This window comes from Pelophylax lessonae (genome assembly GCF_965119305.1).
Source record: "Pelophylax lessonae genome assembly, chromosome: 2".
NCBI classification, from domain to species: Eukaryota; Metazoa; Chordata; class Amphibia; order Anura; family Ranidae; genus Pelophylax; species Pelophylax lessonae.
This window is the reverse complement of record NC_138769.1, coordinates 230,054,099-230,074,865: the sequence shown is the minus strand read 5'-3', so window position 1 is coordinate 230,074,865 and position 20,767 is coordinate 230,054,099. Positions and strand designations below refer to the sequence as shown.

The 20,767-nt window shown below is 41.4% G+C and overlaps 1 protein-coding gene across 1 annotated transcript in view; it reads left to right on the top strand.

The window, feature by feature from the left end:
* Positions 1 to 20,101, top strand: part of DCLRE1B (DNA cross-link repair 1B) — a 46,209-nt gene extending 26,108 nt beyond the window's left edge. The window contains exon 5 of the mRNA XM_082245988.1: positions 19,043 to 20,101. Coding sequence (XP_082102114.1) covers positions 19,043 to 20,073 — 1,031 coding nt within the window. The 3' untranslated portion in view covers positions 20,074 to 20,101. The remainder of the gene's footprint in view (positions 1 to 19,042) is intronic.
* Positions 20,102 to 20,767: the final 666 nt, after the last annotated feature.

Sequence of the window (20,767 nt, the reverse complement as noted above, 5' to 3'; positions counted from 1 at the left end):
TAAGGTACAAATAGCGGCTCTTTCGGTATTTTTGGACACTAGTCTGGCAAAAGAGCCGTTAATCAAAAGGTTTTGTTGGCTAGACAGAGGGTTACACCTATTATAAAAGACAGATCCCCCCCTTGGGACCTGACCAGGGTCCTAGAGGCTTTATCTAAGGATCCTTTCGAACCCTTAAAGGAAATTTCCCTTAAATTTTTGTCATTAAAATTGGCCTTCCTGCTAGCCATTACAACAGCAAGAAGAGTAGGGGACCTACAAGCTCCATTAAAGAACCCTTTTATGGTGTTTTTTCCAGATAGGATTGTCCTAAAACCAGATCCCCTGTATCTGCCAAAGGTAGCATCTTCTTTCCACAGGACACAGGAAATATATCTACCATCTTTTTGTGATAACCCTAAAAATAGAAAGGAAAAGAAATTCCACTGTATTGATGTAAGAAGAGCCCTTCTCACTTATTTAGAAAGGACCAAAACCTTCAGGAGATCAAACCACCTTTTAGTCCTTCATTCTGGGCCCAGAAAGGGACTGCAGGCCTCCAAGCCTTCAGTGTCTAGGTGGATTAGACAAGCAATTACCACCTCTTATGAAGCATCAGGTGTTCCTGCTCCAACTAAGATTAAAGCGCACTCGACAAGAGCCCTAGCTACATCCTGGGCTGAGAAGGCTGGAACTTCATGGAAACAGATCCGCAGTGCAGCCACCTGGTCCAGTCACGACACCTTCCTGAAGCATTACCGTGTAGAAGTACTGTCTCAACAAGACCTAGCCTTTGGCCGAAAGGTCTTCCAGGCAGTGGTCCCACCCTAAGGTAGGCCTATGGGTAATCTATTATCCTCTCCTGTTGGGCCGTCCTGGAAGACGAGGAGAGAAAACTTACCGTTGGTTAACCGGTAACGATCTTTCTGACGAGCCTTCCAGGACTGCCGGCCTATTCCCGCCCTGTTAAAAGGGTGTGGTAACAATGGATAAAACCTAGGTGGTAAGTACCTATAGAATTTTTTAGAACACTTCCCTCGGAAATGGTTGTGGAAGATACTTTTTTACAACTGAGGGGCAGAGGGAAGGGTGGGGCCTTTTAACAAAGTGTGATTGATTGTGTTTCCGGTAGGAGCCTATCATCTCTCATGTTGGGCCGTCCTGGAAGGCTCATTAGAAAGATCGTTACCGGTTAACTAACGGTACGTTTTTTTCTTCAATCTGTTATAAAATTTTGCAAATAAACAATTAATCTTTCTGCACAAATTTAGGCCAAACTGTATTCTGCTACATTTCTTTAGTGAAAACCCAAATCAGTGTTCGTTATTTAGTCTGTAAGAAAGTTATATTGTCCACAAACTAGTAAGAGGCATGGCGAGTTTATTGGAAGTTGTATGTTTTTGTCACAATCTTTTGGAAAATTTAAATTTAAAAAAAAAAAAAAAAAAGGGAAAATTGTTTTTCTTCACAATTTTTTCATTTTATTTATTTTTGCTGATCTTTTTTTTTCTTTTGGGATCGCTTATACCAGTGAATATCACTTTTTTTTTTTTTTTTTTATGTAAGCAACCATTTTTACTCATTGATTAGTTTTGTGTGTTTTGTTGTGATTCGCTATGATTGGCTACAGCTAATCACATGGTACACATGGGCTGTGGTTGGCCCTGTCTGTACCATTTGATCATTGTGACCAACCACAGCTAGCAACACATTTGTACACAATGAATGAAAGCCATCTATTTTTTAAAAACTTTCATGGGATCTGCTGTGATTGGTCACAGCGATCACATTGTACAAGCAGCAGCCCGGTACAGTGATCTGTCAGCTGTGTCTGGGGGACACAGCCATTGACAGATTGCGCCGCAGCACAGCCCGGTCCATGAGGATGTCATATGATGTCCACCCGGAACGACAAATGTCTTGGCCGGCTGTTATTTGTAGGCTGGGCAGGAGCTGAGAGGGGTTTTAACTAGGCCTGCACGATATTGGAAAAAATATATATTGCGATATTTTTTTTTCAACGATATATGTTGCGATATTGAGAGACGCGTCAATCCAGGCTAGAGTCAACAATTACCTTACAAGGGACACCTGGGACAGCCATGTCAGAGGCTGCGGGCATGGTACAGGAGATTCAGGGGCTGCAGGCATGGTACAGAAGAACATGTCAGAGGCTGCGGGCATGGTACAGAAGAACATGTCAGAGGCTGCGGGCATGGTACAGAAGAACATGTCAGAGGCTGCGGGCATGGTACAGAAGAACATGTCAGAGACTGCGGGCATGGTACAGAAGAACATGTCAGAGGCTGCGGGCATGGTACAGAAGAACATGTCAGAGGCTGCGAGCATGGTACAGAAGAACATGTCAGAGGCTGCGGGCATGGTACAGAAGAACATGTCAATGGCTGCGGGCATGGTACAGAAGAACATGTCAGAGGCTGCGGGCATGGTACAGAAGAACATGTCAGAGGCTGCGGGCATGGTACAATAGAGCATGTCAGAGGCTGCGGGCATGGGACAGAAGAACATGCCAGAGGCTGCGGGCATGGTACAGAAGAACATGCCAGAGGCTGCGGGCATGGTACAGAGGAACATGTCAGAGGCTGCGGGCATGGTACAGAAGAACATGTCAGAGGCTGCGGGCATGGTACAGAAGAACATGTCAGAGGCTGCGGGCATGGTGCAGAAGAACATGTCAGAGGCTGCGGGCATGGTGCAGGAGATGCAGGGGCCACGGGTAAGGTGCAGGGGCTGCAGACATGGTACAGGAGATGCAGGCTTGCAGGCATTGTGCAGCCTGAATGCATTGTACAAGAGATGCAGGACAGTGGACATAGTGCAGGAGATGCAGTGCTGCGGGCATGGTACAGAAAAATCTCCTGTACCATGCCCGCAGCACTGCAGGAGCTCATGTCTAGACTTGGCATCTCCCCTCCCGGTTCTCCGCTGCCCACACTCTGCCCAGCTGTACCCCGGCTCTCTCCCTCTCTCTGCCCTCCTCCCTTGGACACAAACCTTTTTCAGGGAAAATCTGTCTGGCACGTACATGCCCAGCATGTTTTTGGCCGTGCTGTGTAGCTAGGAGCGGGGCCGGCTACTTTATTTCATGGTGTGGGGGTCAGCACAGCAGGCATCACTCGGACACTCCGTCGCACTTCCCGGCTCTTCTCTCGGTGTCCGCACTCCTCTTCAGGGCGGAGAGCTCGCCTCCTATTGGCTACAAGTTATGCTCGTCCCAAAGAGCTCGGACTGCCACTGGAGGATACATTCATACGGGCGGGGGCGGCCATTCATACAGTCCAGCCCTGCGCCGTGAGTAGCAGCACAGCGAACCAATCAGGTGTGCAGGCACGCGTGATTGGTTAGCTGTGCAGCTGCTCACGGCGCGCTGCTCAGCTCACCGCTGAAGTGTGGGACGGCTGTGAGTCCTCCTCCGAGTCCCGACTTCTCCCTGCCTGCCTATGCAAAATAGCGTGACCTCGGCGATATGAATATCGCCCACGTCCGCAGAACGATAGTCTATATCATATCGACTATCGTTCAGCCCTAGTTTTAACCATCCTCTACTCTATCCAAAATAAAAGGAAAGTTTTGCGTTGGGTAAATTTCACTTACCTGTTGATTTATTGTGTGTGGTCGGATTATTGTATTTCTCTTTTATACAGTAAAAACATGAGATAATCTAGTCTGTAAATAGGTTGTTTACCTCCCTGGTTAGGTAACCCTGACTGCTTAGTTAGATATGGTAAATTCGTTTGGGTTGATCTCTGGAGAGTTTATAGTTGTGTTTTGCCTCCGTCCCTTAGAATCTGATGTGGGGTGTTGGTTGGTTTCTCAGGCCAAGAGGGTGGGACTTTTACGGGCAAGTGAAGGATACACAGTTGTTTGTAAAATAAATGGTTGCAATTTATTGCAGATACAATTGTATATTCAATAAAGAAAATTTTTTAAAGACATTTGTGGTGATGTAAGGTGTTTGGGTTACAGACCCAAAGTGCGTAGAAGAAATGCTAAGTTGGAAAAAGAGTTTCCGTGACAATGGTGCAATATATGTGACTTTATTTTGATGAAAGAAACTCTGTTTCTCCAGGCTGGGTTGCTTGGATGCTTCACAGAGAGTTCATCAAAAAGGTTGACCCGACGCGTTTCGGCTAACAGAGTAGCCTTTGTCAAGGGTTTTTGTCACCAAGTCTGTAGAGATAGTGACGGGTTTAATTATCATCAATGTATGTTATGTATGGAATTAATAATGAAAGAAAACATTTTTAAAGTACATACATTTGACCTGTTTTGGTGATTTTTGTTCAGAGCTTAGAAGATCCGCAGCGAGAATCAAAGGTGAGCAACCTGCAGGTGTGGTGAGTGGTAAATGTCAGGAGATATTAAAATGAAAGGATTTTAAGAAAAAACTAACATTATCGGTGGCATCGACTTACTAAATATTGGTTGGTCTGTTTGTATCTGGATTGGCAGATGAGATTGTCGGCAAACAATACATATATATATATATATAGAAATATATATTTCTCTCTAGACGTCCTTATATAGTGACCAATCTGTTTGTGTATAATATATATATATATAAGGTATTGGTATCCCAAAAGTTTGAAGGTGTATGTGAAAGGAAATAATTTGCATTACTTACAGGGTATATTGTAAGCTCACGGTTTCTGGACAGCTCAAGGTAATTTAAAAGGTATTTTTGCACGGGTGCAACTGTCCTCAAAGTCCGCTTGTGTTCGGGTACTGTGCGGTATCTAAAAGCTGGAATACATGTGGCTAGTTTTGTTAAAGTTCGGAAAAAACACAGGCAAGTAAAGCCGAATGTAGTGCTTTTATTGGGAAGTGATGGTTTAAGCAATGAAGGGTAACACATACAGTTGTTTTTGCTTTTGCTGCAGGTTGCGTCCGCTCTGTCTCCTCATTCCCTCGGTGTGAGGGTGATGTGAGGAGACGCTGATTCCCCGGCCTTTTTAAAGCCAGTTGCGCGTGCGCATTGTGCGCCGCACGTACCGGGCTTCTTGTGCGAGTGACGTCATAGCCCTGTTGTGCGCACGCGCCAGCGAGGTGCGTGCGCATCGGGAGACTGATCGCACATTATTGGCCGCCGACACGGGAGGAAGGAACCAAGATCCCGGGAGAGGGGAGTCTTTTGGAAGATGGTATATTCCAAGGTGCCTAGTTTAACCCCTGGCTTGCCCAGGGGCTTTCCGTGCCGGGTGCGTTCTTCATAGTTGAGAAAAATCATCAGAGGTCAATCAATTATATCGAAAATATATTATGAAGATATAAAATATACAGTAAATAATACAAGGTATAAATTTATTTATATGATCACATAATCTTTAGTTTTAACAGCAGAAGTAAAAGAAAGGAAAAAAGGGGGGAACTCATTGTATCCTGGAGAACAAAAAGCAGGGGGTTTGGAGGTCATATGGAAAGGGAAGGGGGGGGGAGGAAAGGGGGGGGGGGGAAAGGGAGAGGGATTAGGGGGTGGGGTGTGTATTTTGTCAGTTTTTTAAAATAGATTTTTTATACATGGGTAGATTTGTGTCTAATTTATATTTTTTGGGGGGGGGGGGGGTTTGTGGGGGGTGGTTTTTTGTTTTAGTCAGTTTTTCCTGATACAAAGCCTTCTAAAAAGGGGCGATAGCTTGCTATCTCGTTTAGGCCTGGGGGTATGGTGGCTTTTAGACATTGTATCCACCGTAGTTCTATTTGGAGGAGGCGTTTGTTCCAATCTCCCCCTCTACGTGGGATATGGATTCTGTCTAGAGCTATAAAGTTTATTTTGGGCATTTTGTAGCCATGTTGGTACGCTACGTGTCTTCCTAGTGGGAGGTCAGGATTGCATAGTTCCATGTTATTTACATGTTTTCCAATTCTTTTTCCCATTTCTTGTTTGGTTTTCCCAACGTAGTATGCTCCGCATTCGCATCTCATCAGATAAATTACTCCCTTGGTCTTGCAGTTTGAAAAATGTTTTGGTATGAATTTTTCCCCATTTGGTAGTGTAGTTTCCACACATTTTTTAATGACATTGCATTTAGCACAGGATCCACAAGGGTATGTTCCTTTGGTTTTGCAGGGGTCTTTTCTGATGTTTTCTTTGAATTCACTGTGTATGAGGTTTTGTTGTAAGGAACCTGCTTTGCGGTATGTTATAGATGGATTGTCGGAAACCAGATGTTTTATTTTTGGGTCCTCTTTTAGAATAGGCCAGTGCTTTTGAAGAATGTTTTTTATGGAGGGGTGTTCGTTGGTATATCTTAGTATAATCCGTGTGTTGTCTTTTTGTTCTTTTTCTTTGTCTTTATGTTTTTTTCCCCCTGGTTGTTTGGTTGGGAATAAGATATGTTGTCTTTCTTGTTGGTTCGCTTTGTTGTAAGCTTTTTTGAGTGTGGTTTTTGTGTAGCCTCTTTGGAGTAGTCTGTTTGTCAGGAGTCTTGCTTCATCTTGGAAGTCTTTGTCTAGGTTACAATTTCGTTTCAGTCGTAGATATTGGCTGTACGGGATGGCTTTCTTAAGGGGGGTCGGGTGAAAACTGGTAGCATGTAAAATCGTATTTCCTGCTGTCTCTTTTCTGTATAAAGTTGTTCGTATTGCACCTTCTTCGTCTTTTATGATCCAGGTATCCAGGAAAGGGACTTTATGGTTGCTGTAGTTGAGTGTGAGGAACATATTATAGTTATTTGTATTCATTGCCTTTAGGCATCCCTCAATTAGCTCTTCTGGTCCGTCCCATACAATCAATATATCGTCTATATATCGTTGCCATAGTGTGATATGGTCAGTATATAGGCTGTTTTCCTCCTTGGTTAGAAAATCTCGTTCCCAAGCTCCTAGGTATATGTTGGCGTAGGATGGGGCACAGCTTGTGCCCATCGCTACGCCACACGTTTGTAGATAATAGGCCCCATCGAAAGTTAAAAAAGTTGTGGTGAAGAATATATTCTAGCATTTGAATAATAAAATTATTGAACTTCAAATCAGTATTGCTTCCTTGGCTTAGTGTTTTTTTGATGATTTCTATACCTTTTTTGTGGGGAATATTACTGTATAGGGATTTCACATCCACCGTAATTAGGATGGCATTTTTTGGTATGATTATGCCTTCTAATGTTTGTAGGAGGTGTACAGTGTCTTTGATGTACGAGGGTAATGTTGTAACATATGGTCTGAGGTGTGCGTCAATGACCTGACTTGTGGCTTCCGTGATGTTGCCGTTTCCTGAGATAATGGGTCTTCCAGGTGGGTTTCGTTTGTTTTTATGCACCTTTGGAAGTGCATAAAAGGTGGGTATTCTAGGATGTTTGGTTTTCATAAATGTCCAGAGTGTTTGCGTGATTGCCCCTTCTTGTAGGGCGTTGTCTAATCTTTGATAGAAGTCTTCTTTGAAGGAGTTGATCATTACTGGCGATATTTGTTTGTAACAAACGGGGTTGTTTAAGATGTTTAGACACATTTGTTTATATTTTTCATTACTCATAAGTACAATATTACCCCCTTTATCGGCTGGTTTTATTGTGATGCCTTCAAGGTTCTGTAGTTCTTTAATGGCTGACTTTTGTCTTCTAGTGAGGTTGTTTGTCTTGTGATCTTTTTTGATTTTTAGTTTTTCTATGTCTTTGGTTGTTTCACGAACAAAAAGAGCAATCGCCGGATTTAGGTTCAGTGGAGGAAATTTTTGGGATCTCTTTTTAAATTCTGGTATTGTTTTTTCTTGTGTAGTCTGGTCCTCTTCTTCGTCTTCATCTCCTTCTGGTTGGGTGTCTTCGTCTGGCCAGTCCTCCAGACCTCCTTCTTCCAGGAGTAGGTTCAGATCTCTGATTGCTCTTAGTTCGGCTGCTGTCAGATTGGATGGTTTTTCTATCGTTGGGGTTTTTTGGTACATCGTTTTAAAGAGCAATTTTCTGGCGAATAAGTTGATATCCTTTATGATTTCGAAAGTATCTGATGTTTTGTTCGGGCAAAAAGATAAGCCTAATGTTAATACTTCTATTTGGTCTTTGGTTAGCATATGTGAAGATAGGTTTATAATGGTTGTGCCTTCCATCACTATGGTTTTGTCTGTTTTTGTGTTTTCGTCTGGGTTTTCGGGTCTGTTTGCCCTAAAAAACCTTTTTGTTTTTTCGGGGGGTTTTCCTTGGGCTTGTATGATCTTGTGAACATTTGATGATTTTTTTGAGGTACTGATGTTTCTCCTTCATTTGTTGAGCTAGGTTCAAGGGTGTAAGGTTCTTCTTCTCTGTCTTCAGTTTCATAGTTGTGTGGGGGGATCTGTACGTCCCTTCTTCTTGCCATTCTTTGTTCCGTTCCTGATGCGTAGGAGGAGGAGTCTGAAGAGTATTGTTGTCCTGCGTTTTTAGGTTGTCTGTAGTTTGTTCTTCTGTTTGGTCTGGAGTTTGACCATTTGTAGGCTCTGTTTTGGCTGAATGCATTTCTGTCCCTCCAGTATTTTTGCTCTTTCTTTTTTAGTATTTCCTTGCTATACTCCTCTAGATGTTGTTTAAGTTTTCTTTCTTGTTCGCTGTAGAGGGCAATCTTTTTTAGTGGTGTTAATTTTTCGTAGATGAGTTTGATGTCGTTTTCCAGGCTTTTGATTTGGCGTAGGTATTCTTCTCGAAGTAGTATCATTAGATTCTTTGAGCACTCGTTTAAAACATTTTCCCAGTCTTTTTTCATTTGGTTTGTGATATTATCCATAGTTGGGAAAATTTGTATTCTTAGGCCAGCAGGGTTAATTTCCTCTGTTATATATCTTTCAAAAGATCTTATGTGCCAATGTAGGGCCGCTTTTCTCTCAAGGTGTTTTTTGAGATTGTTGAATAATGATGTAATGTCTGAGTCTTGTTGTTCGTTGCCTTGAAAACTTTTCTGAATAGCTGACATTAAATTTTCCCATTCCGTTCCCATTAGGTCTCCATCCTGTTTGTCCTCCATGTTTGTCAATGAGGGATTTTTTTCCTTTAAGTCGACTATTGATGTAACAATAGAGGGTTTGGCTATGGAGGTGCGATTTCCCTTTCCTCCAATAGGCTCTATGCCTTGGAAGGTGGAAAAGTGTGGGTCTCCTAGCTTGCTTATAATGGATATATGTTAAGGTCCTGCTGAACGACCTTATAAAGTATAAAGAGAAATTTCTTTGTTTTGCTTTCTAGAGATCGTGAGAAGAGTGGATGTGTTATCCATCCAATGGTCTATGGAGAAGTTGTTTGGGTTGATCTCTGGAGAGTTTATAGTTGTGTTTTGCCTCCGTCCCTTAGAATCTGATGTGGGGTGTTGGTTGGTTTCTCAGGCCAAGAGGGTGGGACTTTTACGGGCAAGTGAAGGATACACAGTTGTTTATAAAATAAATGGTTGCAATTTATTGCAGATACAATTGTATATTCAATAAAGAAAATTTTTTAAAGACATTTGTGGTGATGTAAGGTGTTTGGGTGTTCTTCAAAAGCACTGGCCTATTCTAAAAGAGGACCCAAAAATAAAACATCTGGTTTCCGACAATCCATCTATAACATACCGCAAAGCAGGTTCCTTACAACAAAACCTCATACACAGTGAATTCAAAGAAAACATCAGAAAAGACCCCTGCAAAACCAAAGGAACATACCCTTGTGGATCCTGTGCTCAATGCAATGTCATTAAAAAATGTGTGGAAACTACACTACCAAATGGGGAAAAATTCATACCAAAACATTTTTCAAACTGCAAGACCAAGGGAGTAATTTATCTGATGAGATGCGAATGCGGAGCATACTACGTTGGGAAAACCAAACAAGAAATGGGAAAAAGAATTGGAAAACATGTAAATAACATGGAACTATGCAATCCTGACCTCTCACTAGGAAGACACGTAGCGTACCAACATGGCTACAAAATGCCCAAAATAAACTTTATAGCTCTAGACAGAATCCATATCCCACGTAGAGGGGGAGATTGGAACAAACGCCTCCTCCAAATAGAACTACGGTGGATACAACGTCTAAAAGCCACCATACCCCCAGGCCTAAACGAGATAGCAAGCTATCGCCCCTTTTTAGAAGGCTTTGTATCAGGAAAAACTGACTAAAACAAAAAACCACCCCCCCCCCCCCCAAAAATATAAATTAGACACAAATCTACCCATGTATAAAAAATCTATTTTAAAAAACTGACAAAATACACACCCCACCCCCTAATCCCTCTCCCTTCCCCCCCCCTTCCCCCCCCCCCCTTTCCTCCCCCCCCCCCCCTTCCCTTTCCATATGACCTCCAAACCCCCTGCTTTTTGTTCTCCAGGATACAATGAGTTCCCCCCTTTTTTCCTTTCTTTTACTTCTGCTGTTAAAACTAAAGATTATATGATCATATAAATAAATTTATACCTTGTATTATTTACTGTATATTTTATATCTTCATAATATATTTTCGATATAATTGATTGACCTCTGATGATTTTTCTCAACTATGAAGAACGCACCCGGCACGGAAAGCCCCTGGGCAAGCCAGGGGTTAAACTAGGCACCTTGGAATATACCATCTTCCAAAAGACTCCCCTCTCCCGGGATCTTGGTTCCTTCCTCCAGTGTCGGCGGCCAATAATGTGCGATCAGTCTCCCGATGCGCACGCACCTCGCTGGCGCGTGCGCACAACAGGGCTATGACGTCACTCGCACAAGAAGCCCGGTACGTGCGGCGCACAATGCGCAACTGGCTTTAAAAAGGCCGGGGAATCAGCGTCTCCTCACATCACCCTCACACCGAGGGAATGAGGAGACAGAGCGGACGCAACCTGCAGCAAAAGCAAAAACAACTGTAAGTGTTACCCTTCATTGCTTAAACCATCACTTCCCAATAAAAGCACTACATTCGGCTTTACTTGCCTGTGTTTTTTCCGAACTTTAACAAAACTAGCCACATGTATTCCAGCTTTTAGATACCGCACAGTACCCAAACACAAGCGGACTTTGAGGACAGTTGCACCCGTGCAAAAATACCTTTTAAATTACCTTGAGCTGTCCAGAAACCGTGAGCTTACAATATACCCTGTAAGTAATGCAAATTATTTCCTTTCACATACACCTTCAAACTTTTGGGATACCAATACCTTATATATATATATTATACACCAACAGATTGGTCACTATATAAGGACGTCTAGAGAGAAATATATATTTCTATATATACAGTGGGTACGGAAAGTATTCAGACCCCCTTAAATTTTTCACTCTTTGTTATATTGCAGCCATTTGCTAAAATCATTTAAGTTCATTCTTCTTCCTCATGAATGTACACATAGCACCCCATACTGACAGAAAAACACAGAATTGTTGACATTGTTGCAGATTTATTAAAAAAGAAAAATTGAAATATCACATGGTCCTAAGTATTCAGACCCTTTGCTCAGTATTTAGTAGAAGCCCCCTTTTGATCTAATACAGCCAGGAGTCTTTTTGGGAAAGATGCAACAAGTCTTCCACACCTGGATTTGGGGATCCTCTGCCATTCCTCCTTGCAGATCCTCTCCAGTTCTGTCAGGTTGGATGGTAAACGTTGGTGGACAGCCATTTTTAGGTCTCTCCAGAGATGCTCAATTGGGTTTAAGTCAGGGCTCTGGCTGGGCCATTCAAGAACAGTCACGGAGTTGTTGTGAAGCCACTCCTTCGTTATTTCAGCTGTGTGCTTAGGGTCATTGTCTTGTTGGAAGGTAAACCTTCGGCCCAGTCTGAGGTCCAGAGGACTCTGGAGAAGGTTTTTGTCCAGGATATCCCTGTACTTGGCCGCATTCATCTTTCCCTCGATTGCAACCAGTCGTCCTGTCCCTGCAGCTGAAAAACACCCCCACAGCATGATGCTGCCACCACCATGCTTCACTGTTGGGACTGTATTGGACAGGTGATGAGCAGTGCCTGGTTTTCTCCACACATACCGCTTAGAATTAAGGCCAAAAAGTTCTATTTTGGTCTCATCAGACCAGAGAATCTTATTTCTCACCATCTTGGAGTCCTTCAGGTGTTTTTTAGCAAACTCCATGCAGGCTTTCATGTGTCTTACACTGAGGAGAGGCTTCCGTCGGGCCACTCTGCCATAAAGCCCCGACTGGTGGAGGGATGCAGTGATGGTTGACTTTCTACAACTTTCTCTCATCTCCTGACTGCATCTCTGGAGCTCAGCCACAGTGATCTTTGGGTTCTTCTTTACCTCTCTCACCAAGGCTCTTCTCCCCCGATAGCTCAGTTTGGCCGGGCGGCCAGCTCTAGGAAGGGTTCTGGTCGTCCCAAACGTCTTCCATTTGAGGATTATTGAGGCCACTGTGCTCTTAGGAACCTTAAGTGCAGCAGAAATCTTTTTGTAACCTTGGCCAGATCTGTGCCTTGCCACAATTCTGTCTCTGAGCTCTTCAGGCAGTTCCTTTGACCTCATGATTCTCATTTGCTCTGACATGCATTGTGATCTGGAAGGTCTTATATAGACAGGTGTGTGGCTTTCCTAATCAAGTCCAATCAGTATAATCAAACACAGCTGGACTCAAATGAAGGTGTAGAACAATCTCAAGGATGATCAGAAGAAATGGAAAGCACCTGAGTTAAATATATGAGTGTCACAGCAAAGGGTCTGAATACTTAGGTCCATGTGATATTTCAGTTTTTCTTTTTTAATAAATCTGCAACAATGTCAACATTTCTGTGTTTTTCTGTCAGTATGGGGTGCTATGTGTACATTCATGAGGAAGAAGAATGAACCTAAATGATTTTAGCAAATGGCAGCAATATAACAAAGAGTGAAAAATTTAAGGGGGTCTGAATACTTTCCGTACCCACTGTATATGTATTGTTTGCCGACAATCTCATCTGCCAATCCAGATACAAACAGACCAACCAATATTTAGTAAGTCGATGCCACCGATAATGTTAGTTTTTTCTTAAAATCCTTTCATTTTAATATCTCCTGACATTTACCACTCACCACACCTGCAGGTTGCTCACCTTTGATTCTCGCTGCGGATCTTCTAAGCTCTGAACAAAAATCACCAAAACAGGTCAAATGTATGTACTTTAAAAATGTTTTCTTTCATTATTAATTCCATACATAACATACATTGATGATAATTAAACCCGTCACTATCTCTACAGACTTGGTGACAAAAACCCTTGACAAAGGCTACTCTGTTAGCCGAAACGCGTCGGGTCAACCTTTTTGATGAACTCTCTGTGAAGCATCCAAGCAACCCAGCCTGGAGAAACAGAGTTTCTTTCATCAAAATAAAGTCACATATATTGCACCATTGTCACGGAAACTCTTTTTCCAACTTAGCATTTCTTCTACGCACTTTGGGTCTGTAACCCAAACACCTTACATCACCACAAATGTCTTTAAAAAAATTTCTTTATTGAATATACAATTGTATCTGCAATAAATTGCAACCATTTATTTTACAAACAACTGTGTATCCTTCACTTGCCCGTAAAAGTCCCACCCTCTTGGCCTGAGAAACCAACCAACACCCCACATCAGATTCTAAGGGACGGAGGCAAAACACAACTATAAACTCTCCAGAGATCAACCCAAACAACTTCTCCATAGACCATTGGATAGATAACACATCCACTCTTCTCACGATCTCTAGAAAGCAAAACAAAGAAATTTCTCTTTATACTTTATAAGGTCGTTCAGCAGGACCTTAACATATATCCATTATAAGCAAGCTAGGAGACCCACACTTTTCCACCTTCCAAGGCATAGAGCCTATTGGAGGAAAGGGAAATCGCACCTCCATAGCCAAACCCTCTATTGTTACATCAATAGTTGACTTAAAGGAAAAAAATCCCTCATTGACAAACATGGAGGACAAACAGGATGGAGACCTAATGGGAACGGAATGGGAAAATTTAATGTCAGCTATTCAGAAAAGTTTTCAAGGCAACGAACAACAAGACTCAGACATTACATCATTATTCAACAATCTCAAAAAACACCTTGAGAGAAAAGCGGCCCTACATTGGCACATAAGATCTTTTGAAAGATATATAACAGAGGAAATTAACCCTGCTGGCCTAAGAATACAAATTTTCCCAACTATGGATAATATCACAAACCAAATGAAAAAAGACTGGGAAAATGTTTTAAACGAGTGCTCAAAGAATCTAATGATACTACTTCGAGAAGAATACCTACGCCAAATCAAAAGCCTGGAAAACGACATCAAACTCATCTACGAAAAATTAACACCACTAAAAAAGATTGCCCTCTACAGCGAACAAGAAAGAAAACTTAAACAACATCTAGAGGAGTATAGCAAGGAAATACTAAAAAAGAAAGAGCAAAAATACTGGAGGGACAGAAATGCATTCAGCCAAAACAGAGCCTACAAATGGTCAAACTCCAGACCAAACAGAAGAACAAACTACAGACAACCTAAAAACGCAGGACAACAATACTCTTCAGACTCCTCCTCCTACGCATCAGGAACGGAACAAAGAATGGCAAGAAGAAGGGACGTACAGATCCCCCCACACAACTATGAAACTGAAGACAGAGAAGAAGAACCTTACACCCTTGAACCTAGCTCAACAAATGAAGGAGAAACATCAGTACCTCAAAAAAATCATCAAATGTTCACAAGATCATACAAGCCCAAGGAAAACCCCCCGAAAAAACAAAAAGGTTTTTTAGGGCAAACAGACCAGAAAACCCAGACGAAAACACAAAAACAGACAAAACCATAGAGATGGAAGGCACAACCATTATAAACCTATCTTCACATATGCTAACCAAAGACCAAATAGAAGTATTAACATTAGACTTATCTTTTTGCCCGAACAAAACATCAGATACTTTCGAAATCATAAAGGATATCAACTTATTCGCCAGAAAATTGCTCTTTAAAACGATGTACCAAAAAACCCCAACGATAGAAAAACCATCCAATCTGACAGCAGCCGAACTAAGAGCAATCAGAGATCTGAACCTACTCCTGGAAGAAGGAGGTCTGGAGGACTGGCCAGACGAAGACACCCAACCAGAAGGAGATGAAGACGAAGAAGAGGACCAGACTACACAAGAAAAAACAATACCAGAATTTAAAAAGAGATCCCAAAAATTTCCTCCACTGAACCTAAATCCGGCGATTGCTCTTTTTGTTCGTGAAACAACCAAAGACATAGAAAAACTAAAAATCAAAAAAGATCACAAGACAAACAACCTCACTAGAAGACAAAAGTCAGCCATTAAAGAACTACAGAACCTTGAAGGCATCACAATAAAACCAGCCGATAAAGGGGGTAATATTGTACTTATGAGTAATGAAAAATATAAACAAATGTGTCTAAACATCTTAAACAACCCCGTTTGTTACAAACAAATATCGCCAGTAATGATCAACTCCTTCAAAGAAGACTTCTATCAAAGATTAGACAACGCCCTACAAGAAGGGGCAATCACGCAAACACTCTGGACCTTTATGAAAACCAAGCATCCTAGAATACCCACCTTTTATGCACTTCCAAAGGTGCATAAAAACAAACGAAACCCACCTGGAAGACCCATTATCTCAGGAAACGGCAACATCACGGAAGCCACAAGTCAGGTCATTGACGCACACCTCAGACCATATGTTACAACATTACCCTCGTACATCAAAGACACTGTACACCTCCTACAAACATTAGAAGGCATAATCATACCAAAAAATGCCATCCTAATTACGGTGGATGTGGAATCCCTATACAGTAATATTCCCCACAAAAAAGGTATAGAAATCATCAAAAAAACACTAAGCCAAGGAAGCAATACTGATTTGAAGTTCAATAATTTTATTATTCAAATGCTAGAATATATTCTTCACCACAACTTTTTTACTTTCGATGGGGCCTATTATCTACAAACGTGTGGCGTAGCGATGGGCACAAGCTGTGCCCCATCCTACGCCAACATATACCTAGGAGCTTGGGAACGAGATTTTCTAACCAAGGAGGAAAACAGCCTATATACCGACCATATCACACTATGGCAACGATATATAGACGATATATTGATTGTATGGGACGGACCAGAAGAGCTAATTGAGGGATGCCTAAAGGCAATGAATACAAATAACTATAATATGTTCCTCACACTCAACTACAGCAACCATAAAGTCCCTTTCCTGGATACCTGGATCATAAAAGACGAAGAAGGTGCAATACGAACAACTTTATACAGAAAAGAGACAGCAGGAAATACGATTTTACATGCTACCAGTTTTCACCCGACCCCCCTTAAGAAAGCCATCCCATACAGCCAATATCTACGAATGAAACGAAATTGTAACCTAGACAAAGACTTCCAAGATGAAGCAAGACTCCTGACAAACAGACTACTCCAAAGAGGCTACACAAAAACCACACTCAAAAAAGCTTACAACAAAGCGAACCAACAAGAAAGACAACATATCTTATTCCCAACCAAACAACCAGGGGGAAAAAAACATAAAGACAAAGAAAAAGAACAAAAAGACAACACACGGATTATACTAAGATATACCAACGAACACCCCTCCATAAAAAACATTCTTCAAAAGCACTGGCCTATTCTAAAAGAGGACCCAAAAATAAAACATCTGGTTTCCGACAATCCATCTATAACATACCGCAAAGCAGGTTCCTTACAACAAAACCTCATACACAGTGAATTCAAAGAAAACATCAGAAAAGACCCCTGCAAAACCAAAGGAACATACCCTTGTGGATCCTGTGCTCAATGCAATGTCATTAAAAAATGTGTGGAAACTACACTACCAAATGGGGAAAAATTCATACCAAAACATTTTTCAAACTGCAAGACCAAGGGAGTAATTTATCTGATGAGATGCGAATGCGGAGCATACTACGTTGGGAAAACCAAACAAGAAATGGGAAAAAGAATTGGAAAACATGTAAATAACATGGAACTATGCAATCCTGACCTCCCACTAGGAAGACACGTAGCGTACCAACATGGCTACAAAATGCCCAAAATAAACTTTATAGCTCTAGACAGAATCCATATCCCACGTAGAGGGGGAGATTGGAACAAACGCCTCCTCCAAATAGAACTACGGTGGATACAACGTCTAAAAGCCACCATACCCCCAGGCCTAAACGAGATAGCAAGCTATCGCCCCTTTTTAGAAGGCTTTGTATCAGGAAAAACTGACTAAAACAAAAAACCACCCCCCACAAACCCCCCCCCCCCCCCCAAAATATAAATTAGACACAAATCTACCCATGTATAAAAAATCTATTTTAAAAAACTGACAAAATACACACCCCACCCCCTAATCCCTCTCCCTTTCCCCCCCCCTTTCCCCCCCCCTTTCCCCCCCCCTTTCCTCCCCCCCCCTTCCCTTTCCATATGACCTCCAAACCCCCTGCTTTTTGTTCTCCAGGATACAATGAGTTCCCCCCTTTTTTCCTTTCTTTTACTTCTGCTGTTAAAACTAAAGATTATATGATCATATAAATAAATTTATACCTTGTATTATTTACTGTATATTTTATATCTTCATAATATATTTTCGATATAATTGATTGACCTCTGATGATTTTTCTCAACTAAGAAGAACGCACCCGGCACGGAAAGCCCCTGGGCAAGCCAGGGGTTAAACTAGGCACCTTGGAATATACCATCTTCCAAAAGACTCCCCTCTCCCGGGATCTTGGTTCCTTCCTCCCGTGTCGGCGGCCAATAATGTGCGATCAGTCTCCCGATGCGCACGCACCTCGCTGGCGCGTGCGCACAACAGGGCTATGACGTCACTCACACAAGAAGCCCGGTACGTGCGGCGCACAATGCGCACGCGCAACTGGCTTTAAAAAGGCCGGGGAATCAGCGTCTCCTCACATCACCCTCACACTGAGGGAATGAGGAGACAGAGCGGACGCAACCTGCAGCAAAAGCAAAAACAACTGTAAGTGTTACCCTTCATTGCTTAAACCATCACTTCCCAATAAAAGCACTACATTCGGCTTTACTTGCCTGTGTTTTTTCCGAACTTTAACAAAACTAGCCACATGTATTCCAGCTTTTAGATACCGCACAGTACCCAAACACAAGCGGACTTTGAGGACAGTTGCACCCGTGCAAAAATACCTTTTAAATTACCTTGAGCTGTCCAGAAACCGTGAGCTTACAATATACCCTGTAAGTAATGCAAATTATTTCCTTTCACATACACCTTCAAACTTTTGGGATACCAATACCTTGTATATATATTATACACCAACAGATTGGTCACTATATAAGGACGTCTAGAGAGAAATATATATTTCTATATATATATGTATTGTTTGCCGACAATCTCATCTGCCAATCCAGATACAAACAGACCAACCAATATTTAGTAAGTCGATGCCACCGATAATGTTAGTTTTTTCTTAAAATCCTTTCATTTTAATATCTCCTGACATTTACCACTCACCACACCTGCAGGTTGCTCACCTTTGATTCTCGCTGCGGATCTTCTAAGCTCTGAACAAAAATCACCAAAACAGGTCAAATGTATGTACTTTAAAAATGTTTTCTTTCATTATTAATTCCATACATAACATACATTTGATGATAATTAAACCCGTCACTATCTCTACAGACTTGGTGACAAAAACCCTTGACAAAGGCTACTCTGTTAGCCGAAACGCGTCGGGTCAACCTTTTTGATGAACTCTCTGTGAAGCATCCAAGCAACCCAGCCTGGAGAAACAGAGTTTCTTTCATCAAAATAAAGTCACATATATTGCACCATTGTCACGGAAACTCTTTTTCCAACTTAGCATTTCTTCTACGCACTTTGGGTCTGTAACCCAAACACCTTACATCACCACAAATGTCTTTAAAAAATGTTCTTTATTGAATATACAATTGTATCTGCAATAAATTGCAACCATTTATTTTACAAACAACTGTGTATCCTTCACTTGCCCGTAAAAGTCCCACCCTCTTGGCCTGAGAAACCAACCAACACCCCACATCAGATATGGTAAATTCATCAGGGGATTTTTGTGATTTTTAAAGTCTAATAGTCTGTGAATATATGTTAAGCTTTCATCAGATTGTTTTAATTTTGCAGGTCTCTACAGCATTGGAAAAGAGTCTCTTCTTGTTGACTTGGCTAGGATCTTTAAGACTTGGGTTGTTGTAAGCCCTCAGAGAATGGAATTGCTCAAGCTATTTGATATTGAAGATGTTTTTACAACACAAGAGGGAGGAGGAAGAATCCGTGTTGTAGAGCAGAGTGAGGTCATTTATGCTAACATGGTTAAATGGAATTCTGTTTACCCAACAATAGCGATTCTCCCAACCAGTCGAAAAGTGAAGATCTGGCATAAGGCAGTATATGTTGTACCATACTCCGATCATTCTTCATTTGATGAACTCACTGAGTTTGTATCTCAAATTAGACCTTGTTCCATTATTCCTGTGGTGAAGACAAAACAATGTTGGGTTCACTTAAATAAATATTTAAACTCTGAGACAATAAAAAATGATGTAATCATTCCAAATTCTGTAAAAACCTTCATGAGAAGTCAAGGCCTATCAAGTAAATTGAAAGCTAAAATGCAAAAGGTTTCTGTAAATAAAAATGTACCTCGAGGAGTTGAGTTTGAAACGCCTGAAAAAATACAAAGCGATGCAGAGCCTGATGGTGGCGGAGAAGGAAAAAAGACCACTGTTTCAACAGAAGAAAATATGAACAGTCAGCAGCTAACTACTTCTGATGAATCTTCACTGATATCAGAGCAATGTCCGATTTCAGGACCTATGAGTGAGTCTACTGTGCTTGTGTCAAACGTGAACTCCTCCCCAGTTACCTCTCCATGGTTCACGAACACTTCACAGACTCCTGAGAATGAAACCGAGATGCCTTCTGCTATCTGGTCACCTCAAAACATGAATGGGACTGTTCTCTCTGACACATCTGTGTTGTATGCAGAAACAAAAACTGACGTCATAACTTCTCCTTTCCATTCTCCATGTGTGCCTTTTTCCTTTACAAGGGCGGATAGGCTTTCCTTGTTGCCTTGCAGTAAAAGAGAACTTTTTGGTACAAAGCACTTTCATGATCAAGTTGAAAAATATATGAGAAACTGTATCCACTGAAGGAATGCTGATTAATCTGTTGAGATATAAATATTTTATATGTATTGAAGTAAGGTACAAGTTTTGTTATTTGTTCAATGTTGGAAGTGTTCTCCAAAGTTCAGTTTCGATAGAACATTGACACTTTGCTTGCACAATAAAAAAGCCCAGATGAAGGCCTTCTTCAGCTATGGTTGCTATCTATGGGTAAACTAGCAAGGTAGCCAGTGCAGCTGCAGCCTAATTTTGCAAGCCTTTTTCGTTATTTTTATTGTTGTTATTATTAATAAAATATTATTATTATTATTATTATTATTATTATTATTATTATTATATTTTTTTTTTTTTTTTTTTTTAACGTTGCAGTGATACCATGCAATTGTACTAGTACTTGTGCAAATGTTCTAAAACGAAACCTGATTCCTTCAGACTCGGTTCACATATGTCTGGGCGGCTGGTTTGCAGTGCGATTTCAAAGCCTTGTTAGAAATTGCACCTGAACCGGACAGAAATTGCACAGGACTCTTTTTCAATATGCACTGTGGCCGGCCTGCACATATGTGAACTCTCTGAAACACACATGAAAACTGATGTCTCTGCAAGTGAAATCTTTGTTTTTCTTTCATCGGTTTATATTATTATATAGTATTTATATAGCGCCGACAGTTTACGCAGCGCTTTATATGCATATATGTCAAGCTGACCGAGGCTCTCA